The sequence below is a fragment of the Oreochromis niloticus genome, linkage group LG23 (assembly GCF_001858045.2).
Source record: "Oreochromis niloticus isolate F11D_XX linkage group LG23, O_niloticus_UMD_NMBU, whole genome shotgun sequence".
In the NCBI taxonomy this organism is placed as follows: domain Eukaryota; kingdom Metazoa; phylum Chordata; class Actinopteri; order Cichliformes; family Cichlidae; genus Oreochromis; species Oreochromis niloticus.
The window spans coordinates 37816676-37843106 of NC_031986.2; the positions used below are offsets into that span (position 1 = coordinate 37816676).

At 41.5% G+C, this 26431-nt stretch overlaps 4 protein-coding genes across 7 annotated transcripts in view; 2 read left to right on the forward strand and 2 right to left on the reverse strand.

Moving 5' to 3' along the window:
* aasdh (aminoadipate-semialdehyde dehydrogenase) lies at positions 1-7916 on the reverse strand. Of its 3 annotated transcripts, none has more exons than XM_019351586.2 (14): positions 7897-7916; positions 6246-6366; positions 4920-5209; positions 4645-4837; positions 4327-4568; positions 4130-4236; positions 3872-4044; positions 2747-3083; positions 2538-2650; positions 1745-2444; positions 1489-1652; positions 1243-1368; positions 697-828; positions 1-454 (listed from the first exon to the last, which is right to left on the reverse strand). In XM_019351586.2, the coding sequence occupies exons 2-14, from the start codon at positions 6294-6296 to the stop codon at positions 59-61; spliced, it is 3024 nt and encodes a 1007-aa protein (XP_019207131.1). In that variant the 5' UTR covers positions 6297-6366; positions 7897-7916; the 3' UTR covers positions 1-58. The 3 variants fall into 3 exon arrangements, 2 of the variants coding, with proteins under 2 accessions (XP_019207131.1, XP_005478948.1); XM_005478891.4 differs by lacking the exon at positions 7897-7916 and adding an exon at positions 6963-7344; XR_270344.3 differs by lacking the exon at positions 7897-7916 and adding an exon at positions 6963-7345 and having other exon boundaries at positions 393-454; positions 697-823.
* On the forward strand, positions 7599-14211 carry si:dkeyp-117h8.4 (uncharacterized). The gene is made up of 9 exons (XM_003439757.4): positions 7599-7813; positions 7918-7981; positions 10369-10424; positions 10521-10554; positions 10653-10678; positions 10755-10803; positions 11434-12963; positions 13699-13741; positions 13826-14211. The coding sequence occupies exons 1-9, from the start codon at positions 7736-7738 to the stop codon at positions 13836-13838; spliced, it is 1893 nt and encodes a 630-aa protein (XP_003439805.2). The 5' UTR covers positions 7599-7735; the 3' UTR covers positions 13839-14211.
* The window catches only part of ppat (phosphoribosyl pyrophosphate amidotransferase), a 15309-nt gene continuing 3023 nt past the window's right edge, over positions 14146-26431 (reverse strand). Inside the window, exons 2-11 of one of the 2 annotated variants that reach the window (XM_005478888.4) lie at positions 21224-21290; positions 20699-20905; positions 18780-18892; positions 18534-18679; positions 18246-18321; positions 16525-16676; positions 16314-16441; positions 15996-16217; positions 14786-14906; positions 14146-14704 (exon numbers count right to left, since the gene is read on the reverse strand). In XM_005478888.4, coding sequence (XP_005478945.1) covers positions 14532-14704; positions 14786-14906; positions 15996-16217; positions 16314-16441; positions 16525-16676; positions 18246-18321; positions 18534-18679; positions 18780-18892; positions 20699-20905; positions 21224-21290 — 1405 coding nt within the window. In that variant the 3' untranslated portion in view covers positions 14146-14531. The remainder of the gene's footprint in view (positions 14705-14785; positions 14907-15995; positions 16218-16313; positions 16442-16524; positions 16677-18245; positions 18322-18533; positions 18680-18779; positions 18893-20698; positions 20906-21223; positions 21291-26431) is intronic. The other variant, XM_003439929.5, reaches the window with a different exon arrangement.
* paics (phosphoribosylaminoimidazole carboxylase, phosphoribosylaminoimidazole succinocarboxamide synthetase) overlaps positions 21726-26431 on the forward strand; it is a 12218-nt gene continuing 7512 nt past the window's right edge. Inside the window, exons 1-6 of the mRNA XM_019351588.2 lie at positions 21726-22110; positions 22354-22851; positions 22933-22992; positions 23096-23707; positions 24502-24579; positions 24835-24992. Of these exons, the coding sequence (XP_019207133.2) occupies positions 21741-22110; positions 22354-22851; positions 22933-22992; positions 23096-23707; positions 24502-24579; positions 24835-24992 (1776 nt within the window). The 5' untranslated portion in view covers positions 21726-21740. The remainder of the gene's footprint in view (positions 22111-22353; positions 22852-22932; positions 22993-23095; positions 23708-24501; positions 24580-24834; positions 24993-26431) is intronic.

Here is a 26431-nt window from a genome sequence, read left to right on the forward strand (position 1 = left end):
TGACACACAAGTTGTGTTTATTGTTTTTTTAAAAGGTACAAAAATAAATTATATCCTTCTATGTTTCCTTTTTTACACTCAGACTTAGACAATACACATAGTCATTACGACATCCGACTAGGAGTGACCTTTCCCACACCACCGGGGATGAAAACAGCTCCCCGGGGAGAGTATGCGAGGCCAACATTCGTCCGTCTTTTCCATCTAGGATCCAGACTGTGCCGTCAGTGGAGGCCAGGCCCACCAGTGAACCCCTTCTCCCCACAGCTGAGCCGTCAAACACAAATGGGGTGGAGTACACCTTGCCTGTCGTCTGAAAAGTCCAAACCAAAGAGCCATCTGCACAATTCAAACAGTACAGGCAACCGTCATGTGATCCACACAGAAGTCTCTTCTGGTCTGACGTGATGCTTGGAGAGGAGAAAACTGGACCCTTTGTTAGAAACTGCCACAGCTGCAAATACACACAAGGGTCATACAGTTATGAATTACAGAGAGGATTCAGAAAATAGCCAGGCCCCTTCCCCCCTTTTCACCATACGAGTACATTCAAATGTTGTAGTAATGAATGATTGTGACTTTAATGTTTAAAAAAACCCCAGAAATCGCTCATTTACAAAATGCAAAATCTTCAACAAATCAGGTTTTGTATATGTAGTAACTGGAAAATACTATAAGAAAAAGTCAGCTCCTTACAAGTTTCCCCATGTTGCTGAAGCAGCAGATGTGTCCATCAACCGAGCCGATCACAACGTGCTCAGAGAAGCAGTTTGGTGAGGAGAAGAAAGGAGTGTCTCTGCAGTAAGACCACAAGACATCTCCACTGTCCTGGGAAAGAGAAACACGTGAGACATATAGTGCCATCACTCTTATTATTCTCTTTTTTAATTTTTTATAGTCAGTAGCAAATATCTCTTTTGAGACAAATGTGCAGAGGAGGGAAAGAGGAAGGCCACAGAGAAAGTTCATGAATGTAGTGAAAATGGACATGCAGAGGGTTGATGTGACAGAGGAGGATGCTAGCGATAGTGTGAGATGGAGACAGATGATCTGCCGTGGCGACTCCTAAAGGGAACAGCTGAAAGATGAAGAAGAAGCAGCTTTCTAATTTTAAAGATTAAACTAACACACTCAAAGTCATCATAGAAATATTTTTACAAAAATGTATGATTCAAACAGACTTGTGCCTCTTCCTTTCTTATTTCCACTTGTGCACCAAATGGCAAAACGACCTTCACTTACGATGCTGAGACAGAGCAGGTGTCCTCCCAGTGAAGCCGCGTACACCTGACGGCGTGATGGGTGAAGACGTGGAGAAGAAAACACAGCTCCTCCACCACAGTGACACTTCCAAACACACTTCCGAACCTGAAAACAGAAAACAGAGCATCTGCTTCAAAGACGTCAGACAGGTATCCAGTGCAACCATCAATCTGTGACTTTTCTGAATCATTCGAGTCCTTGTGTCTCTTTGCATCAAGCACTCACCTCTGAGTTTAGGGCGTAAACATGCCCATCGTGTGAGCCCACTACCACCAGACCAGTAAGAGGATCCACAGCAGGACAGCTCTTCACGGCATCTCCCGTCTCAAACACCCACTGTGTATTTCCAGTTTCAGTGCATAAAAAATACACACAGCCGTCATAACATCCTGAGAAAGAAACCCCCCCCCCCAAAAAAGATATAGAAATATAAAGTAATAAAACCTCCTGAATATTAGGTATTCACAAAGCTGACACTTACCTATTACAACAAGAGAACCACAGCGAGACACGGCAGCAGAGCCCTCGATTCTGTCTCCAAGAACTCGCTCCCACATTAGGTTTCCGGTGGCGACGTCTACAGCCTGGATCCTGTGGGAGTGTGAGCCAATAAACACTGTTGCTTTGAACAAATTTGACCTGTGATCAGCTCTGTTTTGTACTAGAAGCACCGGGGAGGCGTCCACACATCTGCCTGTGTCCGAGGACCAGCTCAGACTGAGGCCCAAATCAGCTTCTCCACAAGACTCCCTTACTCCAAGAAGTTGATTCTGCACTGTTTTATCATCTTCTGTATATCTGATGTTCATCTCTATCACCTCGCCCCCTCTCCTTATAACTTTCACAGCCTGTTTCTCCACCTGCAGACTCTCAGTTGCTGTCCAGTCTTTGCGCACTCTCTTTTCTAGAACCTGAGACGTGGATTCGTCGTGCCGTCTCTTGGCCTGAGACAGCGTTGACTCGCTGTTCTCATGCTCCAAAATCCCCCTTGCTCTGGCAACATGATTCATGATGTCAGAGAAGGTCCCATCAAGTATAACCTCCAGGAGCTCTGGTGAGGTCACTCCCACAGCAGCGAGGATGTCTTCACAGAGATGCAGAGCCTTCAGAGAATCTCCTCCACTGAGCAGGAAGTTGGACTTCTTGTCAATGGTAACATCTACAGCAAGATTTAGAGTATCCTGTTGATAGATAGTTTAAAAGAGAATGAACATAAGGAGACAACAGTTTATTTAAATTTAGAGCATAAATGTTGTCATCAAAAATGAAAATACCCGCCACAGAGTCTGAAGAATTTGCCTCAGTTCACTGGAATTTCTCTGTGAAGACTCTAAACACTGTCTCTGTTTTTCATACACTCTGACTAATGCCTCCATGTTGACTTTGCCTATCAAAAAACGACAGTTAAAAAGGTGAGTGGATAAAGTGGTGAATGAATTAGCTGCTGTTTCTCCTCAGCAGTGACAATGTGTCTAAAGCTCACCATGAGCAGTCAGGCATAAAGTCGGGACGAGCACCAGTGTGTCAGGAACGCTGTGAGCAGGCAGCAGCAGAGACAGCTGGCTCAGAATGAGCTTCTTCAGATCTCCATCTGCACCGCCTGACTCCTCCAGGGGGGGGCTGACAGAAGAGGGTTGGTTCTCAGCATGCTCACCAAAAGCACAAGCAGAGGGAATTTGTTCTGCACGTTGCTGTACAGACGCGGAGGTGGAAGCTGCCTTCTGGTGTCCAGATGTGGATGCCATGACAAAGGCGAGAAGTCGAAATCCTTGGTGCAGACCCACAGCACAGGCTTCCACCTGAGGGAGACTCAGCAGGACCTGCAGGAGGGGAGATGTAAATCAAAATCATAAAGACGTTAAAAAGATGTTGAAAAGGTATTTCAGTTACAAAGAACTAATGAAAAGTATCCACATGTTAAAGTACAGCATTAAGAAAGGGTACCACCAGTTTAAAAATGTAATTATTAATCAGCTAAAACAGCCTCTCTTGTTTTCTCTTTTTTTTTCTTATTGCTGTGCTTATGTGACAATAAATTGAAAAAAAAAGGCTTTAATTGTTTTTAGTAACAGTGAATCTGAGTGAGGAAACTGGTTCATAACAGAGAGGCCAGATTTCTTTAGGGTGGGGGTTAAGGATTCAAATCTTTCCTTTAATTTACCACAATCAGCACATCAGCTTTGCCTTCAGTATGTTGAAAAAAGATCCAGTTGAAGTGGCTCGAGAAACTGACTAAGATGCCTCCTAGGTGAGGTATTCCAGGCATGTTCTACCAAGAACAGGCCCTGGAGCAGACCCAGGGCAGGCAGAGAGATTATATTTCCTGGCTAGCTTGGAAACGCGTTGCTACAACTCTGACTGAGCTTGGGGAGGTGGTCAAGCTCATCCCTCAGAAACCAAGGTCTGGGCTTCTCTGCTGACACTGTTGACCCTGTGACCTGGATAAGACGTAAAAGATGGCTGGATGGATGGATGGATGTTAAAAACACGAGTGATGTGTGTTCCTTCATGTGTCAGTCTCGGTCTAACATGAGGCTAAGCCAGTAGAATTATTTCTTTTATGAATCAATCACATGACTTATAATTCATTCATCTGAAAACATCTTACTTGCTGTAGGCTGTCTAAGTTCACTCGTTTTCCATTGCGTTTGATCATTCGGTCTCTCCGTCCCAGGTAGTGCAGCTGTCCATCTTTAACATTCACCCAGTCTCCTGTAGCTCTCATCGTCCCAGGGACAACAGTGTCCTCATCATCCAAGAGACACACTCGGTCCTCTCCGCCTGCACAAACGATCATATAAATTCATGAGGTTTTTCTTCATCTCAATGTGATTAATTTGCAGAGAACACTCAGTTTTTTTCCTACCTATGAAGATCTGTCCTTCACCCTCTGAAACAACACAGCCATGTTCATCTCTGACTTCCACCACTGTGCCCATCAGAGGAGTCCCGAGAGGCACAGAAGACACCGTGCTGTGAGATGTTTGTAATGTTAAATAACTCCAGCATCTGTAGGACAAACTTGTAGAAGTCATGAACATTTTAAAACGGGGGTACACTCACAGGTTGCTTGACTGCAGCAGAGACTCTGGTATTCTGTAACAGCTGGCCCAGCAGGAAACCTCAGTGATCCCGTAGATGTTGTAGATGTTGGTTTTATTGTCCTTATGTCTCCAGCTCTCCAGCAGAGCGGGCGACGGGCAGGCTTCTCCACCCAGAGCCAACACCCGCAGCGAAGAGCTGCACGACAGCACGTCCTGTTTTAGAATACGATGGCCGAAGTGCAACAGTAGAGTGGGCGTGACCTGTGACAACAGTGAAAATGAAGCATTGCACAAACGGGGAAGACTGCCTCACAGACACAAATGGCTCTACACTTGCCTGGAGGACAGTCGTCTTGTGATCGTTGAACAACAGCTCAGCTAGTCGATTGGGCATTTTCTTAATCACATTAGGGACAATGAGGAGTTGAGCCCCAGATGATAAGGCGAGAAAAATGTCCACCACTGAGGGATCAAAGGTTAAAGGTGAGGCGAGGAAAACCACATCATCTGGCCTCATCTGAAACAAAGATCTGAGCAGAAAGAGAAGGGATTTATCTTGGATTGAAAATGCCATTCTACAACAGGCAAAGTCATAAATGATTCCTTACTGACCTCAGATGCAGTATGTTGGGAAGTATACACCTGTGTGGTACCCTCACAGTCTTTGGAAAGCCTGTTGTTCCCGATGTGTGCAGCACATACGCCAACTCTCTGCACCCAGCATCGTCTTGCTGCACAGCGGAACCGCTGAGATCATTTACTGATAGAGTTTCAGTTTGTCCTGCTCCTCGTTCACGCTCAGCGACTCGCAGCGGCTCAATGTGAATCAGAGTCAGTTTGAACTTGAGCAGCTCAACACAATTTTTCACAGTTACGTGTTTGATGAGAGCTGCCTGAAAATGCTTGAAGTTGAAAAAACACAATAGCAATATAAATATTCACAAAAAACTTAATTCTTTAACAAAGAATTTACAATGGTGTTCTGATATTGCATTAAAAAAAACCTCTTAATATACAAATGAGTCATCTGTAGGAAATATACACTTGGTATATTTTTTTGTTACTGCACAGGAGGGAATCTTGAATTGGGTTTTTCTTTTTTCTTTTTTCTTCAACCCGAACCACAGTCACTTGGCTAGTAAGAGGTTCCCAAGTTACTTAGGTGGATTAATTAATTTGGATCTTGGATTGGATATTGCACAGATACTAGATGCCATTCCTGACATCCATTCCAGGGATGTGTCTCTCCTCTCTGTCTTGAACCAGGGAAAATTAATGTGTTTGGCGAATGTGTAAAATAAAACAACGTAACAAAAACAATATCCGCCCAGAACAGCATTTCAGCAAAGTTTTAGAAATAACCCCATCATACCTGAGAAGGCATAAACCTAAATGCAAAACTGTGGACGCAGACAGAGAGTGGGAGTTGGTGGTGGATGCTGAGTATGTCACTGGGGGCCCAAAAGAACATAAAGATTTGTCAGATTTGTCCAAAGCAACGGGGTTTAATAGCTCAAATTCCCACAGGATCCAGGCTTTAGAAGTTGCCACCGGAAACCTTGTGTGGGAGCGAGTTCTTGGGGACAGAATCGAAGCCCCTGCTGCCGTGTCTCACACCCTTGTTGTAATAGGTCAGTGTCAGCTTTGTGAATATCTGATTTTTAAGATTTTATCATTATTTTATATTTCCATGTCTTTTTTTGGGGGGGGGGGGGGGGGGGGGTTCTTTCTCAGGATGTCTCGATGGCTGTGTGTATTTTTTATGTACTAATTCTGGGAAGACAAAGGCTGGCCTTTATAAGTAAATAAGACCATGGCCTTTCTCGTGTGTTTTCATCATCTGGATGGTTTAACCTTTTAAGTGAGGCCTGAGTATTACATTTGCAAAATTACTCACAGCTGTTGTATTAATGCTGATAAAATATGACAAAATTCAACCTGCAGGAGGTCGGTTTGTACAGCACAGTACTTGAGGCCACATTGGCTCATGACTCTGGCAGAGAGAAGTCCAGGAGATTCTGGGTCCAGTGGGACGTAAGCAGCAGAGGACTGCAAGATCCTGACAAACAAAGCAGAATCATTTGTGAGCTATGTTTTGTTATAGAGCAGTGAGTCACATGCAGCCATAACACACAACAAGCACATAGGCACTGACAAATATTAAAATAATGACAGAGAAGTTACTTCTGAATATGACAGCATCAAGAAAAGTACAAATGCTGTCATGCTGATGTAATGTTTGTATCTGTATTTTCTTTGTCTTATATCTTTATGTTTTGTGGATGTCAGATGATAATTTGTAGTTTTCCTAAAATCTCGCTTTTTTCCCTTCTTCTGCCGGCGGATTCCTTTGGGGGTCGTTACAACAGATCTTCTGCCTCCATCTCACCCTGTCCCTAGGATCCTCCTCTGTCACCTGCAAATCCTACTCCACTACATCCTTGAATCTTCTGAGTGGCCTCTTTTATTAACATGCATTGTACCTGTCGCGTAAATAAGAAATCACTGTATATATTTTGATATAAATTATCGTAGTTTGGAATGACAACTTTCCTTTTTTGTGTTTTTTGGCCTCAGTTTCCGTCTCCTTGATTCTGATAACTAATATCGCCCATAAACAAACTACATAGGTTGATCTCTAATGTTTGCACTCACCCCAAAATCCAGACAGGTACAAACAAATCATCTCTGCAGTAAAGCCCGATCACCCCGCTGCTAGGAGAACAGTTCTTTCGCAGAGCACGAGAAAATTCATCGGCGAGTTGAACCAGGTCTCTGTAGGTCAGGGACACCGGTGGTTTCCCGGACACCGAGTGTGTCACAGCCAGCCTGTCGGCGTGCAAGGAGGCAGCGGCGGCGACAAGCTCCTGCAGCGTCCGAGCAGACATGTTCGAAGCCCTTTAGTGACCAAATGCTCATCTTCCGTTGGTGTACATTCTGGGAAAACCCGAAATTTTTTTAAACATTTAGGTGGTGCTAATTTCAGAAGAGGCTGGATTTGTTGACAAGCACATTTGTCGAGTGATGATGACGCGAGATTTTACAGTAAGCAATGACGTCTAAAGGACGGTTATATCAAATGCTCGTCCTAAAGCTCGGCTATAACAACAATTTGTCCTTAAATGCCGTTTTAACCTTTTGCTTACAAAATATCATTAATACGCCCAGTCATTTTAATATTAACAATAACCGCTATCACTGCTAACATCCCGAAGTTTTCTATTTTAATTTTGTCTTTCAATTAAACGTAAAAAGATACAAGCCGCAATTTCCTAGTAGCGTTGAAGGCACCATATGTCCGCTGTCCAATCACATTCCACTATTTTGTGACAGCGGAATATTTAAAATCAAAAGCGCCATTTTTCTTATTCGTTTAGCTGTTCTGTTTCTTTGTCGTCTTTTTGATAAAAATACTTTTATATGCAAAAATGGATGAGCTTTTAAAGACACAATTACATAAAAACAGTTCAACGTTCAAACTTTCCCTGGATCGAATCATAGACAAGGTGTGTGAATAAGGCTACGGGCGGTTAGCATGAAGCTAAGTATCAGGGAGTTTTTGCAAATGAAAGAAACTGAATTAACCAACCTCTGTGTTTCCTTCTCATAGTATTCAAAACTTCAGTACCAGGACGCGGGGGTAGAGGTTGATCTCGACGATATAAGCCCAACAAGTAAGTAAGCCGGTGTTGTGCCAAAAACTGATTGTCTGCCAAAAACTGATTTCCAATGTTTTTGTGTATTTTTTATGTGTAATATCTTTACGTATGTTGGTAAATAGACTTCGGTGAACAGGGTTTACAAAGGGGTTATATATAGAATTAAAAAATTATCTGTTTTTCAAGTATCTTTACAACTCTGTGTTATTGTACTTACATTATAACCAATCCGGTCCTTTATCCCCACTTAAAATATTTTTACTGAACTATTGTAATATTTGCTGCCATTTCTGCTGTCCTCTTGGCCAACTTACTCTTACAAAAGACATTTTTAATGTTAATGAGATTTTTTTTAACTGCATAAATAAAGGTTATATAAAAGTCACTGGCAAAAACTGATTGCGGCTTCTACCTTGTTACACGAATGTTGTTTGTGGCTCCAGGTGACTTTATGTCATCCATGAGGGATGCATTTCACATATGTTCCACATATTATAGCCCAACAAGTTACTTATAGCAGTTTAAATACGAGCAATCAGTTTTTGGCAGACAATCACTTTTTGGCACAACACCTGTAACCATCCTACTTTGGCAAAACGTCCTACCGTAAGTAGTTTATGCACATTTCTGCTGTCACAGAGTAATTCCAACACCAATTTAAGTAGGTATGACGGTTTGCCACTTAACTTTGCCCATCAGAGTATACTTGTAGCTCATATGCATACAGCCAGGATGGTTTGCCACTTCATTTTACCCGTTAGAGTATGCTTGTAGGTAACATTCACAAAGGTAGCATGGTTTGGCAGTTAATTTTACCCGTCAGAGTATGTGTGTAGCTGTTATTAACAAAGGTAGGATGATTTGCCACTGAATTTTAGCTGTTAAAGTATGCTTCTAGCTCATATTCACAAAGGTAGGATGGTTCGCCACTTAAATGTAGCAATTAAAGTATGCTTCTAGCTCAGATTAACAAAAGTTGGACGATTTGCCACTAAATTTTAGCAGTTTAAGTATGCTTGTAGGTGACATTCACAAAGGTAGGATGGTTTGGCAGTTAATTTTACTGGTCAGAGTATTTTTCTAGCTAATATTCACAAAGGTAGGACGGTTTGCCACTGAATTTCGTGTTGTGCGCATGCGCAGAAACAACGGGCAGGATGGTTTGCCAGGTAGGATGGATTCCCAGAACACCTGGAAGGTTTTAATAACATCGTGTGTGTTAGTAAAGGTAACCGGACACTAACTAATTAGATACGTTTGTTAGCTCGATCTATTACAGGAGTGGTTTTCTTTCTGGAATAATGAAGTTCAGTATTATTTATATAGTGTTAATTCACAGCAATAGTCGCCTGAAGGGCCTTTTAATACAATTAAAAAAGGACTTTATTTTACACCTTTGAAAAGTGTTTTTAGTTTGCAAAGCAGTTTGACAGACAAGCAAAAGCTGAATACTAAATTCAGAAACAGTGAAAAATGGAAAACAAAAATTGAGATGAGAGGACAATAAAGTGAGATAATAGTAGGGAGTTGGTGGAAGAGAGCCTGGAGAGGTGGATGTGTGCTCTGGAGAGAAGAGGATTAAAAGTCAGATAGAAATGTGTGTGGATGAAAATGCAACGAGTAGAGTTAAGGAAGGTAGATGAGTTTAAATACCTTGGGGTGAGTGAGACCTGCAATGTGTACTTTAGAGATGGTGACACTGACAAAAAAGACGGGAAGCACAGCTGGAGGTGGCAGAGTTGAAGATGTTAAGATTGTCATTGGGAGTCACCTGGATGAACATGACTTGCAATGAGTTCATCAGAGGGACAGCTCTGGTTTACTGGTTTGGACATTATTTAAAGAGGCAAGGCTGAGATGGTTTGGACATGTGCAGAGGAGGTATAGTGGATATACTGGACAGAGGATGTGTTGAAGGAGGACATGCAGATGATTGATGTGATAGAGCCGAAAGATGGGCTGAGATGAAGGTAGATAATTTGCTGTGGCAATCCCTAAAGGGAGCAAAGAAGAAGAACAAAAGAGAGAAGACACATGAACACAAATTTATGAAAAGGTGACTTTAAGGAAGTCCTTACCTTTAGATTTATGCCAAACAGCACCTGACCTGAGGATCTAAGACTGTGAAGTGGCTGATATAGGGTTTGATATTTCTGCAAAGTATCTTGGAGATGAGATCAAAACATACTTTAAAAGTGATCAGTAAAACCTTAAAATCAAATGTACTGGGAACCAATAGAGTGGAGCCAGGAATCGGGATAATGCGATGCTATTTGCTATTTGTGTCCAATGGGTGAAGGCCTGATACCCGAAGACACTGCTTAACATCTGACGATCTGTAATGTTCACTTTTTTTGTTTGACCACATTGTGTATATTTTCTTTCCTTAATTCCTGGTGAAGAGCTTGACAGCTACATGACGTTGTCTAAAAAGAAGGTGATCTCACTGCAACTGAAGGTTTGGGTTACTAACAACATCCTTTGCAGCCATGCACGACACAAAATGCCATAAGCTGTGTTTACTACTATATAATCACCCACATTTTCTCCTCAGAGCTCGACAGATTTCAGAGAGGAGTCACTAAGAGGTAATTTCTCAAAATTCAAAGTTTAAATGACAACATGCACCTTTTTCTTTGCTTCACCGTGTAGTTCATCTAATACAACTTGAACATTTCTTATACAGCACATGACACCACAGGAGGCTCTCAGGTAAATATACCTGCAATTACCTTCTTTATCAAAATATCTGGCATAACTTGAATTAATGGTAGTTTATTTTTGACAGCTGGACTTGTCATCTGATACCAGCACCCAGCTGTCTATGGAAGATAATGGTAAGAAAAGGAAATCATTTTGTTTCAGTGTTTTCCAGTCTTCGATTAAATTTGTGACAACAAAGAAATGCACAACAGAGATGCGTGCATGCTTTCTTAATTTACACATACATGCTCTCTTTAATTAATTATTAAATGATGCATTTAATAAGTTTTGCCTCTACAAACATTTTGATTTCCCTGTACTTTGTGATAAATAAATAGTTGACCATTGTGGTAGTTTTAAGTGTTGGACTCCAACACCTTGAACAGCAGCTGGCAAAGGTAGTCCTTGTTCTGCTCTTAGCTTTGGCAAGGGTTAATTAGAGTGGGCCTCCAGCTCGCAGTGAACCCTCGGAGCAAAAAACACTACTATTGCCAGGTGTACATCCGGTTACCCCAGTTAGGTAACCTGGCCCATGAGGCAGCTGGATATATATATATATATATATATATATATATATATATATATATATATATATATATATATATATATATATATATATATATATATATATATATAATATATATATATATATAATATATATATATATATATATATATATATATATATGATTGTTCATCCAAGAGAAGCACTGAGTATATTCTTTGTCTAATTCCCAATTTTGTTTCCCCTTGTGCATCACACAGGGATGACTAGAAGGGATGTGACTCAGCTGACTGTGAGCTCACTGGATGAGAGTCAGAGAAACTTTTCCAACGTGGACCTTCAACCTGAAGACCAAGATGAGGAGCTGGAAATGTCTCTTAGAAGTCATGGCAGTTCCTGGGTGGAGCTCTATCCAAGCATGATTAGTCGGATAAAGAGGGCCTGGGATCGGCAGCATGTCTCTACAGCCGCTGATTTTGTGCTGAGGAGGTACCGCAGATGGCGTCAGCAATCAAATAGAAGTAACCTCAACAACACCTTTGTCGTCCCACTTAGACACACAAACAGCAAACCAAAGAAGATGACCACAAGAGCATTTCCAGAGAAAAGCTCCAGCAGGCCTATGAAAGAGCAATTCACGAGGACCAAAACACCACCTTTACAGACTGTGACCTGTCCTCGAGACGGGCACGAAATGCACCGATCTCCTGATAGGGAGGAAAACCTTATGAGCAGGCACCAGCATAAGCCTGTCCTTGTAATGGACTTCTCTGCTTCCTCTGTGTCCTTTAAACCAAAAGAGATACCATTAAACAAGACTTTCACTGTGTCTCAGCTGTCCCCTCGTAAACAAACCCAGCTGGAAGACCAGGCCTCTGCCTATAGCGTCAGTCCTTCACGACCTTGTGCTAAAGCCTCTGAGGAAAGATCGTGTCTTTCTCTATTAGAGACAGCTGGGAGCTCCATCCTTGCACCAGAATTCACTGCTGCAATACAGAGACCTGATATCTATGGCTCCCCAGTCAGGCAGGAGGGGTCGAGCTTTAGAGACAGGAGTCCCCTAAAAGCAAGAGTGGTGACCAGCCTAGGAAGATCACCTCATTCGTTTTCCAGAAGCCCCAGTGAATATTCTATGACTTCCAGAGAGCCTATGAGGCCCAGGTCACTCACCGCCTCTCTGTTTTCCCCGACAAAAAGGCCTGTTTTGCCACTGAAGATGCTTTACTCTCAAAACTCTAAGCAGTCCTTCCTGCCACACTCAACGCAGTCAGCCACAGCAGCAGGGGGTCATCGCAGGCTCGTACGACACCTCTCCTTTGATTCTGTCCTGCCTTCGTCCCCGGGCTCGTGCTCGCCAAAACAAGTTGATGAGGATTTCATGAAACTTTACCACAAGTTTGTGTGCCAGAACAAGTCGACTTTCTTTAATGGCCCTCCATGCCGTCTCTGTGCTAGAAGCTCTGAGGCCAGCAGAGGTCACTCTTCGTCAGCTCTGGCTGCTCTTGCACTGTCACCGCACCGGTCTGTCCTGAGGAAACGCCACAGGGACCTAGACTGGAACAGCCATCCACAGTCCAAACGCTTCAGGGATGTGTATTGCACATACTCCCCAGGGTCCAAACGCCACAGCAGAGAGATGCTAAGGCAGGGTCTCTCTTTGTCTGAACTGGAGCTACCTCGTGGTGGTAGCTCCAGTAAGCACAGCATGTTTCAAAGGTTCAGCAGCCAGCAGTCTCCAGCACATGAGGAACATATGAAGGCTGAATCTGCAGCGGATTTTTCTGGCATGGGTAAGCCTCATCCTTTTTTTTTTTAAGTGATAGAGTGCTCAAATTATGTATTTTTGCATAGCTACAAAAGTGTACTTAAGATGTCTCCTAAACATATCACGTGCAGTATTTTGGGGAGGACTGTTATGAGGACACGCCCACTGAATTTGGGTGCGTGTGCATGCATGCATGCATGATTGTGCATGTTTTTTCTAGGGTGCAGCTTTCTAAGCAACCACTCAGCCAGACAACCCAAGCAAACTAAAGAAGATACAAATATATAAACTGGTTGTCAGCTTACTTTGTAAGAACCCCCGAGATTTCTTTAAACTTTGGGTTTTGAAATTAAGAGTCAGACTTATTTTATGCAAGTTTAATCGTCACAACTATGTAAAGAGTCCATTGACGTGTATTTTGTCAGCGTGAATTTCCATGTAGATCTCCACGGACCTCTCAACACAAACACTACAATACACCAAATATGGATGCATTGTTCATTTTTACTCCAAGTTGACTTGAGGAAAAAGTGAAAATTCATGTCAGTGACCCCACAAATATAGCCCGTGTGTTTGTGTGCTCCTCATACTGGATGGAGCAAACAGAGGTCACTGTTGTATACAACTCTCACACAAAAATGACAGCTACTCATCTAAATGACCAACAATGCACCTGTGAAGTTTGAAGATCAGATGTGAAGGGACAGACAGTCTTCTTGACTTGTTTCTGATCACCTAATCATTATGGTTTATTCAACAGGAAGTTCACTAGAGAGCAAAATGACCTGTAGCTACTCTCCCAGGTGACTAAAATAATTTCCATGTACAAGATATTTTTGGCCTCTGGGGGTTGATGTGTTCTTACTCACCTTTTCCATTACATACAGAAAATGGCGATGAAGGGGATCACCAAGGAGACGGGCTGATGAAATTTAATATGTATGACTATCTAGTTCAGCGATGGAAACCTGCTTATAATTAATCTCTCTGAACTATTTTTAATTGATTATAATTCTTATATTTTGTAGCTAGATTTTATACTTTGTTCTATTAATTCTTGAATATATTTGATGTCTATTTTTCTGATGTCTATTCATTATTGATTAAAGTACTTGTCATTGTAGTTATTGCTCATACATCATATTCCTGTATTTTTCAAATAGCCCAAACAGCCCAAAACCCAAACAAAACAGCTTTTCTAAGTAAATAATAGAAATAAAGATGATTTAATGTTTTGGTCATTTATCGTGTGCGCTTATTCTGGCATGGCAAATTCTGATAACCTTGATTGTAAATGGTTGGAATAAATGTGGAAATCAGCTTTTCAAATAAATGCAGCTGCAAAACAAAAACAAAACAAAAACAGTCACATCCAGCAACAGGAAAACAAAAAAAACTTGGTCACCACAAGTGAGAAAAAGCAACACTTTCAGCTTCCTAAGGTTCTGAATAAAGTGACCTTCTGTAGTTGTGTAACATCTTAGTGTTCCAGCTGGCAGTAATGACATAAACCATATGTTGAACAGTTTCTTTTTTTTTTTTTAAGTTTGCAGCACCAGCCACAGTGCTACTGTTGAGGTGTTGGTGCAGCAGTTACCACTCCAGCTCCACTGGATATTTCCCAGTCAGACAGGCAGTGCAGTGGCCCACTTTCCTGTCGGACTTGTTATTGGAATTCATTTTGTCCTTCTCATTATGGAAAGCAATACCCTCCTGGACAGCAGATACGAGGCCCTCCACAGTCAGATATTTAACACTGTCAGCACCTGTAAACAGCGTTAGCATTAACACAAGTTTTTGTTCTCACCCATCAAAGAAATGAATGGTAGAAGTGCATTTTTAAATACCAATATAACCAGCAATGTCCTGAAACTCCGGCTTGTTGGCAATGAGCTCCTCCTTGGTTGGGATGTTGATGCCCATGTAGCAAGGGAACCTGATTGGTGGAGAAGCCACCCTGATGTGGACCTGTCCAGAAGAATAATTAGGTTACTGTAAACACAAAGTTAGTGTGTGACCCTATTCTGGTGACACACAGTTAGGTCCCTTTTTCAGGACCAATGTTTGTTCTTCAAATGGCCAGAAATAACAAAAACAAAATCTTCTGTTAGCTCAATGATTATTTACCTTTACTAAATGTGGCATAAATGTAGCATTTATCTATGTGGTCACATCCTCAAAGATAATTTTGAACCAGGTAAAATTCTGTAGCAGGACACACAAATGTCAGTTTAAGTTTCGATGTGATGATAAGCACCGCCAGGAGGTTCCAGATTTGAACCTTGGTTTGGCTTGCGTGGGGTTCTACTGCTTCACGCCCATAAATGTGTTTGTTAGGTTTATTGACGATTCTAAATTGGTCAAGTGCTTGATGTGTATAGAATAAAGTGCTGTATGAATGTATGGATAAATATATCTTACAGTTCAGATCACATTGTTATTACAGATCACAGATCATTACTAGTAGGCCCAAAAATGATGAATGAGTGTATATAACGCTACTTATGCCATAAATCTGACAGATTTTCATAAAAATGGTTTACCAGAGGTGGGACTCGGCCAAACTTTAAAAAAATCTGAAAGTTAATCACTTCCTATCTTTAGTGTTACAAGATTAGATATTCCCAAATAAACATGTATCAATGAAATAATAACTAGGATGTTCAAGAAAATACCAAAAAATTTGCATCCAGATATCCTGGATTCAGGGTTTTAATTCATGCATAGGGCGGAGGGAATTTTCTGTCTTATTGTAAATACAGTCTCAGACTGTTTTTGTGGTACACTTGCTTTGTTGAGTTGACAGTTAATGAGCCTAATATTTTCTGTGAACTCCTGATGTAAGTATAGTACGCAATGTGAGAAACACGTGGGCTTTTTTTCCCACTTATTCTCATTAAAAGACTCTGCAGTTTTATGTTACCTTCCTCTGCTTCTAGTCTACTTACCGTCTGAATTATCAAACAATCCCAACCAACCCAACCAGTTTGGAAGCCACTGTGCCAAAATGTTGTGTGTGCCATGTGAACAACTACTGCCAAACGCTATCAAACCAACCTCTTTGGCACCTGCTTCCTTCAGCAGTTTAATAATAGGGGAAATTGTGTTGCCTCTGACGATGGAGTCATCAATGAGCACCACTCGTTTCCCAGCAAAGTTGTCTGTCAGTGCTCCAAACTTCTTGGCCACTCCTAGCTGCCTCAAGCGGGTATTTGGCTGGATAAACGTTCTTCCAACATAACGGTTCTTACACAGAACCTCAATGTATGGAAGACCAGACTGTGAAAAGAAGACAGAAGAAAAGCTAGTGAGACTGGAAGTCCACTCGATACATTATAACATTACTGAGGTGGAGCAGACACACTGTAGACAGACCTGCTCAGCGTAGCCCAGAGCAGCAGGGGTTGCAGACTCTGGCACAGTGCTCACAATGTCTGCATTAGTCGGAGACTCGATGGCCAACTGCCGCCCACAGCGCTGTCTGACAGTATAGACCATCTGCCCTGTAGTACATTGATATTTCAGTGTTACTACATTTAAGAAATGAGTAATCAGTAAGTGTGTTACCCATAATAAATACGCATACCTTCGAAAATAGAGTCTGGTCTGGCAAAATAAACATATTCAAAAATGCAGAAGGCTGGGAGGTCTCCCTCGGGTCTGGACACAACACTCAGAGACTTGACACCATGTCTGGATATCTGGACTATCTCTCCTGGCAAGACCTCTCTGTAGTACCTGTTAATCAATAACGACAAAAAAATATAATGAACGGATGGACTCAAGGAACACCATTTCACTGTTCATGCATTCAGATTCAGATTCAGAAGAATTTATTTATCCCCAAGGAGAAAAAAAGGAACTCCCCCCAGACTGAGCTCCAACAATGAGATCAGTTTGAGAACAGAAAAAAAAAAAACCACCTCAGCACATAGCACATGAATTATCACATCTCACAACACAGAAGACATAAGCTTCGAAGGCGTTTGGAGGGGTTGGGGGGGTGAGTGTAGGTCTGTGTCAGTATACATGCGTATGCGTGCGTGTGAGTGTGTGTTCCGTGTTCAACCGAGAGAAAGTGTCCCTTCACCCGGTTAAGCAAAAGTCAACAATCTTCGGTCAACGCGGGTGACCTTGAATGAGGAGGGAGAGAGTCATAACAAACAGTCTTATTATCTAATGGAGAATTGTTATTCCCATCAGCAATTGCCTTGAGCGTCCAGCTGGCGCCAGGGGGGGCCGCATAATATGAAGATGGTAGCCGTTTTGGTTGGTGCAAACAAACTGCATCCAATTTTACAGCTGGTCTAATGTCCGTCACTGGTCACCAGGTCTCTCAATTCCCGTTGTTCTTCTTCAAGATGTTATCCATATAGCAGAGCCATGAGCTTCTCCAAGATCTTATCCATATTGCGTTAAAAAAACAAACAAACAAAAAAAAAAACACAGTCTGAGATGTTCAATGTCCATCGAGAGTGTCGCCAGACACACGACGCAACCGACCATCCGCAGGACAGTCGGGCTCTCCCAAGCCCAGGAGGGTGTCAATTCCGTTAAGGGACCAGTTGATCGAATCCATAATTCTTTTTTATGTTTTTAGAGAACAAGTCTGGGAGACTCTCTTAGGGTTAGAGAATAAGCGAGACTATACAAAGCACATGAGAAGCCAAGCAGGAAAGATAAGGGAGAAGGACAGGAATAAGGAGAAAGTCCAACCGCCTCCATCAAGAGCCAAGAGAAGAGATGCATTTTGGTAAGGATAAAATATTTTTGGAAGAAAATCCATGAAGTTCTTTTCTGTCATATTTTAGACCTGATTACAGACCAAAATCACAGGGTGTGCATCAAAAGCTATGTCGTTACCGCTGGGAAACCCCAGAACTATTATGATGGTCATTGAACCACGTCTTTACTAGAATATACTGAGGTGTCAAAACTAGGGCTGTCAGCATTAATCGTGTTACTCGTTAACGGAGATATGCTGCGTTAACGCGGTTTTGGCATCAACGTCATTTTAATGAGATTAACGCTGACAGCCCTAGTCAAAACTTGTCATTTAGGTTACAGGAATGTTATCGAAAGCCATCTTTATGGGAAAAAAAAAAAAAAAAGTAAAGCGCCAAAATAGAAAAAAAAAACAAAACAAAAAAAACTAAGGCCACAAAGTACTCGTGGCCTAAGGCAAATGATGTGAAACCTTTGGGAAAGAAAGAAAAATAAAAAATAAGGTTATAAAAATGATTTACACCTGGCATTACGGTTCCTGTTATACTACAGAATACTTTTGCAAAGGTAACAAATGCTTACTTGGCACCAATCGACTGGAAGCTGCACGACTCTGATGACACAACCCACCCCTCAGTGTCTTCCTCTTGAGCGCCTGCTTAGAAAAACAAGAATCAAGTTAACCATTCACCAGCTTACACATCTGACCTCTGACAAAATCAAAAAGGCCAAAAGGTCTGCTGCAACCATTGACCTCTTGTGAGACATCCTCTTTATCAGTAAAGCTAGTCTTTTGAGAGCAAACATGCCTGTGTTCTACAGTTCAACCAATTCTGATGCAACGGTCACATGCAACAAATGTGTAGATACCTGGACTGTGCAGTTTAGAGATGGGAACAAGCTGCCCAATGCACAGTGGCCTATTTCCATAAGGGTCTCGCACCGCGTAGATTACATCTTTGAACATGACCAGCAGTGAGTATGATGTTGGCGTTTCAGTCATGAGGTTTTTAATTCTACAACAAAAAAATAAATAAATAAAAACAGTATTAAAGTAATGTAAAGCAAAAACATTTATGCTTATATGCTTATGTATCATTAGGTCACAACAGTCACCTGGCAACCCAGTCAGGTGAGTCTAGCTCCTCCATAGGTGGAGTCAGTGCCAGCAGCTGGGTGATGAGCTCACTGTCTGAGCTGGTGGAGAGGCCCACGCCATGGCGCATCACCTGCAAGGCACATTTAAAGTGACTGAATTATTATAGAATAATGTTATTTTGTGTGGAAATAGCAGTCTTTGGAAAATTTCATAATGGAAATAGTTGTCCCACCCCTGCCCTCAAAGAGCTACTCAACAGCCACGCTGGGAAAGACAAGCCAATCATGTTGTTGCACTGACATCTAGGCTCGGCTGATGTTCACGATAGTTTTAACTGCGCTTTGGCATAACTGCTATATAACTCTACTTGTCGTTTTTCCTTGGATTATTGCATCTATAATGTGAGTTGCGGCTCTGGAGCATCAAATGGAGCCATCAAAGTTTTGAAATTTATAGCTTTTTCAGATCAGATAAAGCTACTTTAAGCTGCTGCCTTGTCAATAGGGGTTGGCACAGGGGGTAGCGCCACATGTTTAAGTTTGCAGAGTTTTATGCTGGATGACCTTCTTGATGCGCAAAGAGGATTTGTGTCTCCAACTGGAACTGAAACAATGACCTTTTGCTTGCCAACCAAATATGTTATCAACTAAATTATTTAAAAATAATTCTCCAAATAACCACCTGAAGCAGTTTCCAAGATGGCTGCTGAGTATAAAGCACAACTGAGAGAGTATGACGTTATTACATTGGTCTATTGATGATCTATTTCACTGACCAGTTCAATAGGGCGTACACATATTCCATATAAAGGCCTGGCTTGTCTTAAAAAACATATACATGACACAGAGATTTTTTTTTAAATGATCACAAAGTGCACTCAAGAAGGGACGTTGATGTGATCCAGCTGGACTGAGCATGTTTCAGTGCCACTTATGAATAGAGATACTGACTTGTTGTTAGGAAAAGGGGAGGCAGTCTAAATTTACCTAAAGAATAGGACTTATTTGATGTAAAGTTATTCAATGCTTTAAATTTCCTTCTGAAAGGCAAGTTATGTATAATTTCTTAAAAACCAAATCCAGCTGACAAGATCTGTGTTAATAAAATTCTTATTAATTCATCATAATTGGTCAACTAGATATATAATATAAAGTGCATGGATTGTCATAAAATTCCTTTGAGAAACGAAAAAAAAGAGGACAGTTATAAATATGCACTCAGTGAATGTGCAGGTTTGTATGAAAGCATAATCATAGAAATGGCAGTGCCGATCGAGCAGATTATGGTATTACAGCTTTCTCAAGATCCACTTATACAACCAGCATGAGTACTGGACCATCAGAGTGATGGCAGAACTTCAAAAAGCCTGTTTGAGCGTTAAGACTTTTGAAATTTGGAGTGAAGTTTAAGAGAGCAGTTAATGATTTGGTACTGATTTTTCATGGCAAATAATGTGTGGAATTCTCACTCAGTGCACATACTCATAAATATAATCAAAAGGTCCTGTGTATTTTAGCCTCAGATTGGAAGACAGGTTGCTGAGAAAGGTGAGAAAAAGACAGGATGGGAACACATTTCTTAAATTATGAGTAAAATCAGTTTAATATAGTTTACGTTTATAGATTTTCTTGTTTTTTTAGTTTTTCAGCATGCAATGTTCTTAAGAAATATACATTTTAAAAATTTATTCATTTTGTGTCTTATTAATGCGAGCATTAACTTAATAGTCAAACAAATCCTTTGGCTGGATGATGAATGCAGCTTTGGTATGTGGAAGTGTTGGCATGCAGCCCATAACCTTCGTTAAGATTGGATATAGAAAATAAATATTTCAGCAGAAAGAAAATCTGTGTGTGTGTGTGTCTTCAGTTCATTATTTTTATGTCACATTGATATGCTTAACATTCAGCCTGGACAAGCAGAGCCCCCTCCTCACCTTTTTCCGCAGGGCATGGGCATTAACCAGCTCTCCATTGTGCGCTACAGCAATCTTGCCATGCAGTGTATCCACCACAAAGGGCTGGCAGTTCTGCAGCTCTGAGATCCCAGTGGTTGAATAGCGTGTGTGGCAAATGCCGAGGTTACCATAGCGCAGTTTAGTGAGAGCCTCTGGTGAAAAAGCGGTGCTCACTAATCCCATTCCCTATAAAATGACAACATTACTCTGTGAAGGTTTTAACTTGCACAAAAATATTTAAAAATAAATAGAAAGTTATGTTAAAAAGCAGAAAATTAGCAAACAATGAGGATGTCTGAAGGCTTTAAAACAAGTCTGTAAAGGCCAAATATTAAAGTGCTCAGTGTGATTCTGACCAGCTGTGTTGTTTTCATGTAACTGTGCCAAATGGAAATATATTCAGGAGGCAACCCAAATACATCCTGGGTTTGTTTTTGAGATGCTGGGTTAAACTGTGCTTCTGTTTTATCATACAAGAAGCTTCTGATCATGATTCAGTGTTACCTTGTGTGCTGTGTACGTGGGTGGACTGGCTCCATTACTTGTGACAATCCCAGCACTTTCCTGCCCCCTGAGTAGACACACACACACAACATTACAATGTAAATTTTCATGTATTAGTGGGAAGTGTGTTTTTGCATGAATGATTTCTGTTTCTTCTCTGCAAGAATAAACCTGAGTCAGTAACGGTTGCCTTGAGGCAAATCAAAACTGGTTTAACGAGGGCCAAATGGAGCAGAAACAAAATCCCCCCCCAAAAAAAGGAAAGAGCAGATTTGCTTCCCTGTGGTGAGGCTGCCATATATGGAGAGTCGCCTTGCTGCAGTTTCAGTCCACTACCAAGCTGCTTCTCAGATTACACTTAGTCCCGCCCCCTCAGCACACAGCTTAAGCCAGTGGTGAGGCTGCTTTTCAGCATGAAGGCGTTGCTTTCAGGCTTAACCGCCTGGTTGCCTAGGGAACCGGGCAGCAGAGACAGACAGGCTGGGGGAAAAGAAAGCGTTTCCAGGTCAGCTCAAACATGGAGAGAGGAGCAGAGAGACAAAGAGGAGGTGATAGTGAGGTGGGGGAGGAAAAAGGCTCAGTGGAGAGGCAGTGGGGGGAAGCAGAGGTGCTGGCTCTACTCTCAGTGTGGGACGAGGTTGGAACTCAGCACGTAGTAGAGAGTAGAAGCACATTTGAGGTCATTTCAGAGCGTCTGAGGAGGCTCAGTGTTGTGCGCAGCTGGAGGGAGTGTCAGGCCAAATGCAGAAGCATGAGACTTCAGAGCAGGAAGGCTGACGCAGGCACATCGGCAAACTACAGCCAAGGAGTGGAGGAAAGGCCGCTGGAAAGGCCATGGGAGGAAGAAGATGTGGATAATCAAAGAAGAATCTACCCAGTCCAGGAAGGTAAACATGTTCAACACCAACTGTACTATTGATGATGACAACATGACTTTTTCACCTTGGGAAAAACAAAACAAAAGAAAAACTGGCATCCAAGGATAAACAGACATGCCAGTTAAAACTATTTTTAGCTTGCTTGTGCTAAAAACTAATTCAAACACTTACAAAAAAGTCATCTTGTGTTTCTTTGGGTTTTTTCCAAATCAACATTTAGCCAAAATTTACAGTGTTTTCATGTGTGCACAGGAATGAAGACTCGATTTCATTCAGCTGTTTCGTACTCTACTAATGTGGCTGAAGAGGGAGGTCGCCACTGGACGGATGATGAGGTAAGGGCGCTGCTGTGCGTCTGGGCTGACCGCAACATTCGGGAACGTTTGAAATGCACGCTGCGCAACAAATCCATATTCCAAGAGATGGCTCGTCAAATGCAGAGAAACTTTGGGGTGATACGGAACTGGAAACAATGCCGTACAAAATACAAGAATTTGAAATATGACTATAAGACTGCGAAAAGTGCACACGCTGCGGGAGGCAGCAGTGCAGGAAGCCCGGGGAAATACATGAAGTTTTTTGATGAAGTGGAGGCCATTCTACTGGACAAAGGGTTGGAAAATGGGACCAGGGAAATGCAGAAGAGACTGTATGATGGTGAAATGGAAGCAGGGAGGCTACAAATGCCAGCAGGTCACACAGGGCAGGTAACGGGCTCTGAGAGTGAGGTGGTCATCGAAATTGATGATGGTAAGGATTAAGTTTGCAAGCAGCTGTTTTTTAGATTCAAGGCTTCGTGAAAATAATTTTCTTATTTATTTATCATTTAAGATGACAACAGTGACGATTACGACATGGATGGAGAAATGGAAGTAAAATGGAGAAGTACAGGTAAGCCAAAAAAGAAAAAAATAAATAAATCTGCCAAATCACCTGTGGAGTTTAGCAGCATAATTAAGCTTTTCCTTCCATATCTGTTCTTCTTTTACCCCAGATGCCCATCTAGCACACACAGACTCCAGCTCTGACCAGTTCCAAGTGGTGACAGTGTCGGACACGGGTCGAAACTGGAGCGACCAAGAGGTGCGAGCCCTGATCCAAGTCTGGTCCGATGAGCGCATACGCAGGCAGCTGGAGAGCTCGACCAGAAAGAGGGACATCTTTGTCCAGATCTCGAACAGGTTAATGCAGCAAGGCATTGAACGTGACTGGAAACAGTGCCACACCAAGTACAAGAACCTCAAGTATCTCTACAGGTCCCTTCAAAGGGGCAAGACTGACGAAGCTGACCCGAGACGCCTCATGAGGTTCTATGAAGAAGTGGACTCCATTATGAATCGCACGGCTAACGACTCTCTGCGAGACACAGGAGCAGCCAAGGCTGCAGATTCAGGCGGACTTACTATATCTGACAACTGTGATGAGAAAAATCACATGGACGGCAATTTGACAAACACGAGGAGAGCTGTGGAGGGAGCCGTGGAGGACAAAACCTGCACCTCTGATTCGGACTTATCAGTAACCATCGAGGCTACATCAAATGCTTATGAGTCGAAGCGACATAAAATTAAGGAGCATTATCTGGATCAAGAACACATGTTGATGAGTGAGCTGATCATTTAATCATTATTATCAGCATGAATTAGATGAAAAAGATTACATAATGCTTTCAGTGGTCAGTTACCATGAGTAAGATAATCAAGCAGGACCACCACGGACAGCCAAAACAAATGTTTTGTTTTTTTTTAACATTATCTCCTAAAATATTTCCCATAACCTTATATAAAAAATATATATCACTTAGTATTCTACCTAAACCCATAAAATCTATAAAGAAAATGTGGTTCAGTAACCTGACCCTTTAATGCTGAATAGACTTGAAGGTAGAAGGAAATCAATGCAATTTTTCAAAAACACAAAACAAACCGATGACATTTAGTTCAGGGTTCTCCCTGGCTCACAATAGACTTTTCTTGGTTTATGACACATGTATGCAAGATTAGCCCCAGCAAAGTCCAACCACTGAATCTGTTACCAAATGTGATAGAAAATGCACAGACTTCTAACCATTTCATTAGAAAGCAATCAATGCATCGACTGAACTTGAGGTTCAGTATCTTGCCCAATAATACTTCAATGTGCAGATGAGAGAAGTCGGACATCAAACCAACAACTTTCCAATTAGTAGACAACTTGGTCCAACTTGAGCTACAGCCACGCAGGAAGCAGTTTTAAAATATATTATTATTATTATATTTTAAAATTTTTATTTAAAAAGGAGTCCCGAGGTGGTCTTAAGCCAGTCTTACTATGTTTAGTAGCAAGACAATTCTTTTCTTTTGTGGCAAAAAAAAGCATATTTATATTTTTGTATCTCCCTTTAATATTATATTTTTGCAGGTGCTTCTGAGAGTGTGCTGGAAAGACAGGATACTACTTCAACACACAGAAGAATCAAGAGGAAAGCTGTGGATGAAGGTCTGAAATATGTCTCCTTCTGTAATCACTTTTAATGTCACATGACATCTGCAATTGACTGAAGCTTTTGTAACTCCTGGCTAAGTCCCATGATGTGCCATGGCGCCTCATAATTAAATTATGGCTAAGGATATGGCCGTGACTGCTAATAAAATGCACAACTCACATAACCCTATTAGGAGCTAACATGTTACACTAGTAGTACTTAAAAAGTACTGGTAAGTTGACGTAAACCTTTGTCCTTCTTATTTCCAGACCCTGGACTGCACACACCACAAAAAAAGCTGAACATTGGGCCTCTCGTTGCTGAAAGACTCCACACCCAGTGTAAAGAAGAGCAGGACCATATTCCAATAATAAAGATCAACTCAGTCTGTTCAATGGCCACCCCTGCTCCGTCGCCAGAATTACAGGTAACATATACTGATCTCATGTGACCACTACAAACTAAAAGCTACCCCAACTACTTGATTAATTGGCAGATTATTTGGCGACCATTGTGATAATCAGTTAATCATTTTTCCAAATAAAAATGCCAAACATTAAAATTATGATGGCAAACTTGAACATGTTTAGGTTTTAGATTGTTTCGGATTGCAAAAACAAAGATGAACTGATTAATGCAAATATCATAAAAAACAAAAGCTGCAGCTCTATGCTTTTATGAATGAAAACTGTTATGTCTTAAGGGTTATTCACTAATCCATGTCAGAAAATCCCAGAAAGTTGATTTTCTTCATCTGGTCACAGCATTTTCAATGGAAATGTTTCATCGCTTATCCAGATAACTTCTTCAGTATCGGCTGACTGCAGTTTTCCACAACTTTAACACTACAGTACTTGAGCAGTACAGCTGCATGACAACCGAAACCAGCACTATTGACTAACAATGAGCCACAAATTCAGTTTCATGGTCGTTAGTGTGTAAACTGTCATGACCATTGGTAGCATGAGTACCATTTAGAGAGTGTTAGGAATTGGCTGCAATCACATCACTGTAAGATGATGAACAATAGATCAAAGATGTCATCCCCTTTTCACATAACGGCTCCCCACTCAAACCAGGATGTGCACATTGTCACTGAAAGAATGGCCACTGGCCTGTAGGCGTAAACAGCCCTGGCCTGATGAGCTAGCTCTTCTGCACTGTGCAATCTGCTAACCGGAGGTTGTCGGGTTGGCTTTCTAAATTCAATGAAATTGGGAACAAAAGAATAATATATTAAATTGCAAGCTAGATGAAGGAAACCAGGCTTTTTGGTTCATGAAGACATTTCACCTCTCATGCGTGAAGCTTTTTCAGTTCCAAAAACTGTCCCAAGTATTTTAACCCTTAGTGGGGTTGTGCCCTTGGAGGTTGTCCTGAGGATCGTTGACCCACCCGGTTTCTATGCAAGTCGTTAAGGGTCACATCAGTTGAGCTGACATGTGACTAAATGGATGGGTTATTTCAGTCACAAGACCTAAAGTGATTGACTCTACGTGGGATAACTTCATGAGCCAATAAAGAAGTCCAGGTGCCTTCAACTCAATAACTTAAAACTAGCATGGTCTCAACAACTGTATCGAATATTTCATCAGAACCAAGAATGCGGCAGTGACACTTTAAAAGGTGTTTTGTGTTTCCACTGTACCAGAGTCGATGAGAAAACAAAAAATTGCTACCTGCTAGGAAATCAAATCTGGCTTTTATGAGTGTAGACTCAAAAATTGTAAAAAAAAAAAAAAGAAAAAAAGAAAAAAAAAGAAAAGCTATTGAGTAGTGTTTTGCTCAGTGTGCTCAAGAAGAACAGAAGAAAGCAAGGCCTTCATTGCTTAAGAATGTATGCTTCACGTATTTAGCCCAAGAACA